The 13,786-nt window shown below is 26.4% G+C and overlaps 1 protein-coding gene across 1 annotated transcript in view; it reads right to left on the bottom strand.

The window, feature by feature from the left end:
* LOC105849103 (IQ domain-containing protein H) overlaps positions 1-13,786 on the bottom strand; it is a 103,784-nt gene that overhangs the window by 14,481 nt on the left and 75,517 nt on the right. The window contains exons 19-21 of the mRNA XM_065816592.1: positions 12,669-12,754; positions 8,061-8,191; positions 1,087-1,180 (exon numbers count right to left, since the gene is read on the bottom strand). Coding sequence (XP_065672664.1) covers positions 1,087-1,180; positions 8,061-8,191; positions 12,669-12,754 — 311 coding nt within the window. The remainder of the gene's footprint in view (positions 1-1,086; positions 1,181-8,060; positions 8,192-12,668; positions 12,755-13,786) is intronic.

Raw genomic sequence — 13,786 nt, 5'->3', positions numbered from 1 at the left:
GAATGGCAATCCTCTTGCTGAGTCCTCTTTCTTATGTGTCTTAGATTATAATTCACTACTGACCTCTCATGAAAACCATATATACAATAAATTCCTAAATTAGCATTTGCTAAAGTTGCTTCTCTTTATTGTGCTTGTCGTTTTCTTACTCCTGATTCCATTCTCTATCTCTACAAATCTCTTATTTATCCTTGTATGGAATACTGTTGTCATATTTAGGATGGTTCTTCTAATGCTGTTTCTCTTCTAGACAAGGTCCAAAAATGCATTGTAAACGTAGTTGGATCCACTCTATTTGCCAAGATTGAACCTCTCTTCCATTATCATAAAGTTGTATCTCTTTGTCTTTTCCATAAATACTCTCATGGTCACAGCTCAAAGGAGCACTGCTTAAAGGATCTCTAGTTCCATTAACTAAAACTCATTCTCTCTTGACTCATCATTCAGCAAAGTCTCATTCTTTTACTGTATTGTCACTGCATGCTCTAAAATCTTTCATTCATCTAATTTTTTTCCTCGCACTTTAATCATTTGGAACTCTATCCCATTTTTTATGTTTTCCTGACTCATACAGCCAACAACATTTCAAGTCTGTCAATCATTTCCTCTTTAACTATTTTTTTTTCCTTCTAATAACTCCTAACTTGATAGTGGTTGCTTGCAGCCTTGTTGGGATTAAACCAAAAAAAAATAAAAATAGCTAGGCAAATCAATTTGCTTATTATTTAAGAACTTAAAAAACGAAAATGAATGAATTATAAAAAAAATTTGAAAAAAAAGATAGTAAAAAAATTATGTATAAAGAAAAAAAATGAAAGTAAGAGTTATGAACAAGAAATAAAAAAAAATTATAAATAAAAATTTTTTATATTAGTTTGCAATGCAAAACTAAATATTAATAACACAAAGTTAATTGTAAGATGTGACTTCTTATATTGACACTTCAAGTGGTTGACAGGGACATTAAAACTTTAAGTTCTATATTTACAATCAAAGCTTTTGTTATCAAACAATTAACTTACTGGTACCTCTGTCATCAAAATAATTTACTTAAAAGTACATTTATTACAAAAATAATTTACTTACCAGTCCCTCTGCCATCAAAATGATCATTCATTTTGAACAACCAACGAGAGATATGGATATGTTTTGTTACTAACATCGCTAAAGTAACATGTAGCTAAAAAAACATATTACTATAGTATAGCAAGATTTTGTAAATTTACATAACTATGGTAACAACATATTGATTTTTGAAAAATTTTATATTGAACTGTTTCTTGGTAATAACAGCTCTAAAATTTAAAAAATTAAAATTCTGTTATGTTGATATAACTAATATATTTACAAAAAAATAAAATTTTTGTTACGTATGTAAAACGTTAAGTATGAAGAAAAGATTTGATGTCTATTGACAAAATAATTGGAATAAATGCAAATATTCCTAATATATAAGCTTTACAAATCAAAAATTATAACAACCCTTAAAATTGACAAAAATTGCAGATTTCAATTTTTTTGTTTTACTGCTGATTTGATTATTAAAAAATGACTTAAAAAATAAAAAAATGTCTCATTTTAAGTACCCAGCAAACACAGAGACATCTAGATTAGGTCAATATTTTGTTGATATTGGTCAAAAAATGGGAAAAACATTTAGGGATTAATTATTAACTGAACAATGGCGGTTGAATTGAATCAATAACTCAAGCTTTTTGATGTATTTTTAATGTATTTGTATTATGACTATTTTTTTACTTTATTTTTTTAAACGTTGATTTAGCATTTTGAATATTGACTAGCATAAGTCTAAAAGTCATAAGCAATTTAAGCATTTAAACATTTAAATTTATAATAATAAACTTTTTTTCTTTTTTTAGTTACTAATTTGAATGTTTTGAAATTTAAAAGTATTTTAATTTTTTTAATTTTAAAATTTTTACGTTCTAAACATATTTATTATACCACAAGTAATCTTGTGGTACTTTTAACAGTAAATTACTGAAAACTAGATATTCACTATTAGTGCATTGCATCGTTAAGTAAAAATATGAAATGAACGACCACAGCCTTTTACTATTTTATTTTCGATAAAATAGTAATAGGATTAATTCAAAATGTACATAAATATTTAAACATATATTATACTAAACTTTGATGCTTTATATACATTTAAAAAGGCTTTTTCTTCATTTAATAAACATTTAAAATATGTTTAATAGGTGTCAAAAATTAGAAACTTGACAATCAGTATCAAGTCTTGATTTATAGTCTGGTATTAGTGCAATACCTTACAGTATCGATATTGAGATCAGTTGAAACTAGATAATTGGTATCAAGTCACTGTTTTCAACTGGTATCAGTGTGATACCTTACAGCATTATTATCAAGATCACGCAATACTGGTATTAAAAATATTGGTTATGTTGGTATCATTTGGTATCAACGGTATCATTTAGTATTGCAGCTCAAGTCTTCACAAGAAATTGTATTTTACTTTTATAGACGATTAGTAATTTGAATTAATAAATTTATTTAATAACTGAGATGTATATAATTGACTTTTTTAGTATAATTTAAATTCTCAAAGATTGTGTGGTACCATATGACATCATCTAATTTCTCATCTGGTATCCCTATTTTAGTTTAATTAATTGTGTGGTATCGCTTCCATACTTTAAGTTCTCTTCTGGTGTCATTACTTTAACTAAATCTTGTGTGGTATTGCAGTTCTCAACTGGAATAGTCTAAAATTAAAAAAGTCACACTTTTATTTTTTTTATTTTTATTGAGTCTATGCAACCATTTGATCCTATATAATTCTTTTTATTATTTGATTATCTATAATTCTTCTTATATACTAATGTGTATGCTGAAGGTACCCACATTAGTATATAAGTGATATCACATAATAAAAGACCATCTTTCTCAGTATTGACTAACATGATACAGATTATCTAGTGTCTATTGAAAATAGATTTGAATCTCAACGTTTAATGGAGGTTTGTTCTAAATGTTAATCTGAATTTCATTCTGAACAGATAATCAACCAAAACTAAACCTTTTGTCCAAACATTATTTTAACGTTTTATAGACATCATGTGTTTATTTGGTTACCCTAATATTAATATTAATATTATTATATATATATATATATATATATATATATATATATATATAAGATATTTTTACAGCTATCTTTGTCAGTTATAAGCCCAATTACATTGTTACTGATTCTGCTTCATTATGTGTAATATTTTTAGTTGTTTAGATAAAACAATTATAATAATAAAGTTTTTTAAATATTAATTCTTCTTCTCCTTTCTTTTTTCTTTTCCCCACATTCCTATAGCATACTAAACATACTTTCGTCACCAAAACTATTGTTTTATTATATTAACTACTAAATTTAAATTATTATTGAATTTTATCAAATTACAATTTTCATGTCTTTTTTTCTAAAATTTTGTATTTTTGACTATTTGATTTAATTTTTGTTTTAATTTGATTGTTCTAACTTTCTATTTTTTAAATTTAACAAAAATATCAATATATATATATATATATATATATATATATATATATATATATATATATATATATATATATATATATATATATATATATATACATATATATATATATATATATATATATATATATATATATATATATATATATATATATATATATATATATATATATATATACATATATATATATACATATATATATATATATATATATATATATATATATATATATATATATATATATATATATATATATATATATATATATATATATATATATATATATATAATAATTAAGTGGCTAGATGTTTAAATGTTGTTAATTGATGAAAAAATTAAATCCTTAAAATTTCAAAGCATTATTCCAATATTTAGTAACAGCTCAATTAACTTTACTTTTCAACAGGGTCCTAATTTAAAAAAAATTTAAATAAAAAAGAAAAAGTTCTTTAAAGTAGGTCAACCTGATATTCAAAAGAACCAAAATAATATATAAATTTCAAAAATAATAATTGTTTTATAAAAAATAAATTGAAAATTTTTTTTTTTAATTAAAAACTTGTTAAAAGACACTTTTTGTAACTCTAGTTAAAAAACCAAAGTTTTTATGCAATTAAATCTAAAATAATAATCGTAGTATGAAATGATCATTTTTTTTTTTAATTTTTATATAATTTTGCTACTTTTAAGACTCAACATGACATACTTTTGAAAAATTTTTCTTTTTTAAATATCAGGGACCTGTTAAAAAGTAAAGTTAATTGAGCTGTTCTTAAAACACATTATTTAACATTGAACTAATTTTCCTGACCACAAACCATATCAAATCAAAGGGTAGCCCAAATAAATACTTTTATATACAATTTTGAAATGGTCTAATATATATACACTAATTTTTTCCGTTGTCCTTCAGATTAACTTTAAATTTAACCAGTGGTACCTATTAAAAAAATCTCAAAACAATTAAAAAAAGCTCTTAACTCAAAATAATTAAATAAACATTAAAAAAATTACAATGCTTTAAATTTTGCCTAAAATGCCCTATTTTGGCTTAATTTTAAATACCCAAGTCTCCTATTATGGATTCTGTAAAATAATTTTTTGAAGAAATATTGGTACCTGTCCATTTTTTAAGGGTGCTTAATTCAAAAAATGTAGAGAAAATTACCTATTTAAAATTTTTTAAAAAGCTTTTGATTTTAAAATAAAGATAAACTTATGTTTTGTCATCATAGGTTGCACTTTCACAATTTTCTAAATTTGCCCAATTCTTAAGATTTTGTTTTTTAATGAAAGAGTTTCTCGATACCATTATACATTCTTGACGCCATTATGTATTTTATAGTAGTAATTTTTATAAATAATTTAAAAAAGTTCTAGTAAAAAAAAAAAAGAAAATTGGTACTTGACCATTTTTAAAGCTGATGAATATAAAAATAAAATAACTAAATTCAAAAATTTTGATTTCAATATAAGTTTTCATTTTTAAAATGATCAAAACAAATTTTTTGTTTCTTAACATGGCTTAAGCATTCTCAAATTTCAAAACTTTTTAAATCAACATAGATGACTATATTATAAGTTTTTTATGTACTTTATTATTTGACAAAATAATATAATACATAAAAAATGACTTGGAATTTTTTTGGAGTCAGGGTTTTAGTTGAGGTTTTACTTTTGATTAGCCTCCTGATATAGACCCCAATAAATTTATCATTGTAATAGCCTTTGTATCTCCTTTACATCTTTGTGGAGTTGCTCACCTTATTCTTTGGAGTGATTATTTTTCCTAGGAGTAATTAGAGTACCCTCTGTGATTTTGTTCAGAAGAGTGTCCAGCATATGAAGAGACATTCTGTATCCCATAGTGTGAAAAATATTACTAGAATTATCAATAATTGCCTGTAATTTTGAGCTTTATGGTTGCTTTGATACCTATTGACAATTTTGTTGAATCAATGCTTTTCTCTAAGTAATACTAAGATTGTCAGAAAATCCATTGATTTAAGTACTTTCTGAATTAGAGGTCCAACAAAAATGCGAACTTTCATTTTGACCGAAGATAAGTTGGAAAATAACTTTAGAAAGTATTTAAAAGCAAGTGAATCTCAATTGAGAACCTTTACATGTTGCTTTTTCAAGCCCAACTTAATATGGTTTAGCAGCATGAGCACAATTTTTGGATCAACAAGTGGCTCTCATAGCATAGTCCATATTCCATCTTTAAATTTTGTATGTTGCTGCATTTCTTTCTTTTGTAGCATTCTAAGGTTGCTCTACAGACACAGATAACATTGAAATTTAATAAATCCAAATTGAATTTTAATAAAGCAAAAAAGCTACCATCTTCAAGCAGTCTGCAATAATCTACCATTCGCATGCAGTCTGCAATGATTTCCTGCAATGATTTATTGCATGCAATATGCATGCAATGATTTGTTGCATTGCAAAGCAGAAAAGACTTTTACACTGCAGTGTAATAAAATTTTTTTAAATATGAGCAATGGAGGATATTGGCTATTTAATTTGAATAATTTGACTTGGTCAAATCTATATCAAAATTGATTGCAGAATAAAAACCTGAAATGGAAAATAAATTTCATCTCATGAAAACAATAAATATTAAAATTAAAGTATTTCAACAAAATATATTAAGCTAATAAAATAAGCTAAAAAAAATATATTTACAAAATCGTCTCAAAAACATAAGTTACCAGGATTTAAATATGTAATATTAATAATTCTTTGATATCAACTCTTCAAAAGTTTATTATATTAAATTTATACTGTGTAACATTCTTGTCATTGAGTATCGAAACCAAAGTAAGGTCATATATAAAATATGCGTTGAAATATGAATCTAATAAATATATGAATAATATGAATAAAAACTTATTAAATGAACTTTCTTGTATAATATATGTAGAACATCTATTCAGATTTTTTGATAAATTTGCCTAAAATTGCAAAATTTTATTACAAGCCAGAAAAAAAAACAGCAAACAGTTAACAGTGCTCTATTGTAAATAAACCAGAAAAACTATAAAAATTATAAATACATTTATTTATAGCATTATGCAAATAACTAAATTAATGATATTTAGGATGAAATCCTAAGTGATGAAATCCAATTAATACCTATAACAAAGCTGAAAAAGATATTTAACAGCAATTCTTTAGGAGAATTTCAGTCCTATATAGGCAATTTGAGCAGACCTCTTTAGTTTTGCTCATTGGTTATTTAGTGGGCCATTAGTAGCAGCCGTCAAATATGGCTAGTCATCGACTAGCCACTCTTAACATGTTGGAAAGTTATTGACTTGCCATTTATAGCAGCTACCTCTAATAGTCCACTAAATAATCAATGAGCAAAACTTTAAAAAACCACTAAAAAATGCCTATATAGGTCACTGTAAATCCACTAAAATGTTCTGGAAAATTCTATTTTTGCTATATTTAGAGCTATTTTCAGCTGCAGAATGAAATAAAACTTTCAGCTGACTCAGTTAAGATTTTTATAGATAATAAAATTATTTTTTTCAGCAGTTTTTTATAAAATCAACATAAAATTAAAAAAACTTTTTCCACTATGCAGTTGATTTCAAGTGAAGAATTAGAAGATGAGACACAGAGATAAAACTTACTAAGGATGATAAGAAGTAAGAAGTTATGCTAGAGTCAACAAGATCTTTGTTCAACAGTACTTATGCGAATTTGAAATTTCCCCATTACTTAGGCATAACTTCCAACTAGCTTTCATTTGAAAAGAGAAAAATAAAGCTTAAGAAGCAATTATTAAGAAACTTGCAGCTGATCTGAAAATCACTGAACACATTCCAATCTGGTTACTTTAAACAACATTGAACTTCTAATTAGATATGAACCAAAGCTAAGAATTTAAACTTTTTTGTTGAATAGATGAAAACAAGGACCCCAAAATTATTGTCTATAAGAAAAGCAGCAAAAGTGTTTTCAGTTTTTAAAAACAAAATTCAAAGTAAAAAGTTGTCATGCAACTAATAAGGTATCATTGTAAGCCATGATATAGTTGAGCGGCATCAAATCAGCAAGGATATTTTATAACTTGTAAAATTTTTTACTTTGATGATGAGTATTTAAGGCAAATGCCAGGTAACAAAGACTACCCAGCAATGATTCAACTTCTTTTTGTGAAAGTTGAAATAACTTATTTTAGTTATTATCTTTCACTTTCATTTTCACATTACTAGCAAAACAAGAAACTAATCAAAAGATATTAAAATAAACAGATATTGAAAATAAGTTTACCCAATAGTCTGATTCAATTTAATTTTTTATGCATGAGTTATAGGTCAGCATAAAATGAGTCAGATTAAAATGCAATTTTGTCAAATTATGTTAAAAAAGCAGCCAATATAAAAAAAGAACTTTACATGCCTTATTAGCAAAACAAAAAACTAATCCATAAAACAGATATTGAAAAAAAGTTTTAACCTAGTTTATTGAGCAAACTAATTTATAAAATAGATATTAAAAATAAGTTTTAACCTGATCTATTGAACAAACATCAAAAGCACCAGGAGGTATACTGATGTTACAGCTTTCTAAAATTCTTCTAACACCAGATTTCATAGAATACATTTGCACAATGTCTGGTTCACAGCCAAGTACTGGGAGATCTATATTTAAGAATAATTAATTTTTATTATCCTGACGCACACACACACATACACATATATATTTACTAAAGCGTATATATTTTAGTAACTTACTTATTTTTCTTATCTTTATAGCATACAGCTTTTGCAGAAATAAAAAGAAAAAAAATAATGAATGATAAAAGAAAAGACTGCCCAGCCCAAACCCTCATTCAATGTAGCAGCACTTCTTTGCAGCAGATGATTATAAGATAATTCATATATGTAACCCAGCGGCAGGCTAATTCAGTATATATATATATATATATATATATATATATATATATATATATATATATATATATATATATGTATATATATATATATATATATATATATATATATATATATGTGTGTATATATATATATATATGTGTATATATATATATATATATATATATATATATATATATATATATATATATATATATATATATATATATATATATATATATATATATATATATATATATATAATATTAGGGTGGCTCTTAAAACAACATTTTTGAAAAAAACCTGTTCCTACCCCTTTACTTTGTTCTATATAATACCAAAACACTAGGTTTAAAATTTTTTTGAACAAAAAATTATTTTAGGGGTAGCTCAAGACCCTTAAAAATTTGACTGGTCCCTAAAATTTTGAAAATAAAAGTTCTTCTAAAGTATGTCAACCTGAGTACCAGGTTGACATACTTTAAGAAGCGAAATTATATAAAAACTTCAAAAACAGTAATCACTTTACAAAAAAAGCATGTTTAAAAAAACTACTTTTTTAAAACTTGAAAATAATGACTTTTTTTATTTTCAGCTTAAAAACAATAGTTTTTATGCATTTATTTAAGAAAAAAGTTATTTTTTTGTAAATTGATTATTATTTTTAAAGTTTTTATTTAAAATTATTCATGAATTAAGTTTGTTATAGATTGGTTTAAAAAAATTATAAACGCAATCTATAACCCAATTTGTTATAGATTGTTTACTAATTCCATTCTACCGTATGAAGAGGTTTTATGTAATATCAGGATACAATTCGAAACTCGACTATCAACCGCAAATAAACAAAAATCAAAAACAAAATTGCAAATGTAAAACTATATGGTACAACCCCCCATTTAGCAATAATGTTAAAACTAAAATTGGAAATAACTTCATAGCTTGAATTGAGTTACACTTTCAAGTAAGACACAGGCTTCATAAAGTTTTTAATGTACAGTAGCGGCATAAAGTCTTTGCCACACTCAGGAAAAACAAGAAAAAAGTCATTTATATTTATGAAAAAAATATACCTTTGCGATAGCCATAAACAGCTTTAGGGAAGTGGTTTACAAGATATATATATATATACATATATATATATATATATATATATATATATATGTATATATACATATATATATATATATATATATATATATATATATATATATATATATATATATATATATATATATATATATTATATATATATGTATATATATATATATATATATATATATATATATATATATATATATATATATATATATATATAGCAAATAATAGGCATGTTCATATTACCAGTTCACTTGACTTTTGTTAAATATTGAGTGGTTTTTTCTTATACTTAATCCATGTGTTTTTAAACTCATGATGCACAGATTCACCTGCTTGTTCTAAGTAAATACTAAGTCTACTAAGAAATGGTACAATATGGTTAACTGCAATATGAACTTTCCAGGATATGTTTAAAAAAACATTTTCAAAGAAGTTATAAATATTTTATTAATTAGCATATAATGTTCCATAACAAATTTTTTTTTTTTTTCCATAAAAGTAGCTAGCTTTATTTCTGTTCAAAAAACTATTCAAATAATATAATCAATTTAAGTACAAGAACCAAATTTTTATTTTAATATATATATATATATATACATATATATGTATATATGTATATGTGTATATATATATATATATATATATATATATATATATATATATATATATATATATATATATATATATATATATATATATATATATATATCTATATTGTCAGATTAGGTTATCCAGCTACTGGTAACATGTAACCCAGTACGTCCTGCCTCATTTCCTAATGCCTTGCAGGATACGCTTTTATAGGCAAGGACTAGGAGAGAGCAACTCTAACTTAACACACCCCCTGCCTTAGGGCTCTTGGTTGAGTAAAGGCTAGAGATGGTGTCTCAATAAAAATACTCATCTTGGGCAGACATTAAATGCATCCAGCTACTGTCTTATAGAAGGCTTCCTAAACAAAGATTTAAGAGATAAATAGATTCTGTCTGTTGACCAGCTTCACACCCCTCCTTAATCTATTAGGCTGGCGTAGATGTATTGAGTTAAGATGCTGGAGCTTCTTAACTCAATGCATGGATTTTGCACCTACTCTGTCTTTTTATGATTAGGCAACTAATTCTATTATCTCCTAATGAGGGTACAGCTCTAAAACTCAGTTTTATGGTTCTGAGGCTGGCTGGTAGTCAGGTTTTCCAAACTCTGAGGTAGCTATCAGAGAGGCTGCTTCCATCAACAGCTGAAAAGTATCAGAGTATTAACATGTTGCGCATGAATGGTGTCCCTTTTTGTACTTTTGGTGTGCACTGTCGAAGCCACTTTAGAGCTCTTTGTTATGGCTTAGGGTTTATTAGTAATGAGACAATCGCTTTGTCTATTAAATAGGGTACTGAGTACTATCTGTGCTATGCCTCTTACAACTACCATAAAGCTGACTGGGACAATTTCTGTGATTTTTTTCATGATGGCCCCTGGTTAAAAATCTTTCTGCTCACAAATGTGCTTATGTAACATCTTGGATTCAGGCTGGCATGGGTTCAATCTTTTATTCCCTCTCGACGATTCCAAGCCAAGCCTCACTCTTCTCAAATTCTCCAGAAAACACACATTTGTTTGCTTTTGCTAAAAACCATTGTAAAAAGGATTTGTCTAACGCCAAAGTCAGCTAATCTTAGTTCACAAAATCTTGTATTTCATCTTAAAAATAAGTCTTCAGAGACTTCTGGAGAACTTTTCACAGTGTCTATAACAAGGGCAAATCTGTTATTTCATCTCACTTGTTCACCATAAGTCAGATTTATAAATTAAGGTGAACAAGAGAACTGTATTGTTTGCTAAGAAAAATTCTTAGCAAACAATACAGGTACATCTAAAGACATACCTGCATTGTTTGCTAAGAATTTTTCATCAATTTCATCCTTTGATTCCACTAATCACATCATACCTCCTGATATAGCTGACAAACAGGTTGACCCATCGCTTGACATTTGTACCACTCCAGCTTCTGTATCTAGAGTGATTTCCTGTCTTCTTGTTCTACTGATTTGTTAACGGTAATAACCAAGGTTATTACCGTTTATTGTGCTTTAGATGTACAGAAGTTAGGACATGCTGGTTTTCTCCATTAGCTCTCTTCTTATATATCAGGTAACATCTTTAAGATTATTGAATTCTTCCTTACCAATTTAATGGACAGCACTCTTCTTCATTTTCTGTAACTTTATCTCTTTATTGTGCTTGTCACATTCTTACTCCAAACTCTATTCTTTATCTCTAAAAATCTCTAATCCATTCTTGTATGGAATACTGTTGCCATATCTGGAGCGAATTTTTTAATGATGCCCTTTTTCTATTAGACAAGGTGCAAAAATGCATTGTAAACATATTTGGACCTGCTCTTACGACCAACCTTCAACCATTGTCACACCGTCATAAAGTTTGTTCTCTTTCTTTTTTCTATAAATACTATAATGGGTGCTGCACTATAGAGCTAGCGTCTTTTGTGCCATCTACTAAAAGTCATTCTCATGTTACACATCATTCAACTAAGTCTCATCCTTCACTGTGATTGTTCCTAAGTGCTCCAAAAAATTTCCTCTAGTTTTTTTCTTTGAAGATCAGTTTTTTGTAATTTGCTCCTTTCATCTTGTTTTCCTGATTCATCTAGATTGCAATCTTTTAAGTTGCCTATTAATCATTATCTTGCTTTATATACTTCATCTTTTCTCTTCTAGTATTTTTCAACTCTGACAGTGATTGCTTGCAGCCTTGTTGGAAGTAAAAAATTATGGTAAAAAACAGCTCTTAACAACTCTTTATGTTTAAAGTTGATAAAATTAAGTAAACTTTATGTAAAAACCATTAACATTGTTGTTTTATTGACTAATTTATTTAGGGATTAACACAGCAAAGTGTACACAAATTGACTGAAATCGGTAGAACATTTAAGGAGTGCCACTACATCAACTTGAATAGGCAGACCATGCAAAGAGTGCCTCTACATGACTACTGAGGGTTTTGACAACCACTAGTGGCTAAAAACAGCTGTTGGTAGGCTTTTTACTACACTAATGATTTTATAGACACACTCTAAATTCACTACATATATTAATAAATGATAATGCATAAACACTAATAAATAGTCTACCTAAATAGTGGGCAATAAAAAGATCATCAGCATGCATTAAACCTGGAACAATGTACGCTTGTTTTCCTTTAACCAATAGTTGAATTCTAAAATAAACCAATGGTTGAATTTCAAAATAAACTAATAGTTGAATTCTAAAATAAAACACTTGTTGAATTCTAAAATAAACCAATATATTTCGTTGTATTGCTTTGTACTAAGCTTTCACTAATATAATGAATTTTTAGTCAAGAAATTATTATTAAAAACTTATTTTTATTTATAAGAACATGTTCCAATTTTCTTCCTGTAATTTTTATAAGAACATGTTTCAATTATATAAGGACATGTTTCAATTATATAAGAACAAATTTTAATTTTATTAGAACATGTTACAATTTTATAAGAACATGTTTCAATTGAAGACCTAAAAAAGCTAAAAGTACATAAGTCACATTTTGACGAAATCAAACTAATTGGTTAAACTTTTTCTAATATGGTTAAGCCCTGTGTACTGGATAAATTGCAACATTTTAAAAAGTACTTATGCCCCCCTTTTAGGTAAGCCAAAAAAAAATAATGATACAATTTTATGTACAAACTTAAGTCCTCAATTTTGGTGTTAAAAGTACTTATCTTAGTTTTCAGCCACTTTTAAAATTAGTTTAGAAAAATTGTGGACACAGCGAACATTACGTTACCCTAAATTCAATCCAAAGCCAAAAAAATAGACTAACATCATCAAAATGGAGAAAAATGGCATTAAGTTTGCTAAAGCCATCAAGGATGCCTGCCATAATTGAATGCCGTTGTAGATGTCTTACTTAATTCACAGATATTGAAAAAGAACAGATTTTTTTGTATTTTCTGCTCTTAATTATCATAATGCACAAAATGTTTATCTGCAGGGTTGCATAAATATAATTCCTATCAATAGTGTTCGTGGAAAGCCTAGAAAAGAAAATGGCAAAGAATGAAGCAGCTTCTTATATTTAGTCACTGCAATGAACCAAACTGTTTCCGTTTGCAAAGCAGCATTTCTTGCTATGCATGGGGTAAAGGAATCTAGAAACTAAAAAATGTTCTTAACTTTATTGTTCCCATTGAAAATGGCTGGGGCAAACACAAAAACATTAAAA

This window comes from Hydra vulgaris, chromosome 13 (assembly GCF_038396675.1).
Source record: "Hydra vulgaris chromosome 13, alternate assembly HydraT2T_AEP".
NCBI lineage: Eukaryota > Metazoa > Cnidaria > Hydrozoa > Anthoathecata > Hydridae > Hydra > Hydra vulgaris.
Note: the sequence above shows the minus strand (reverse complement) of the source record. Positions and strands in the feature narration are given on the sequence as shown.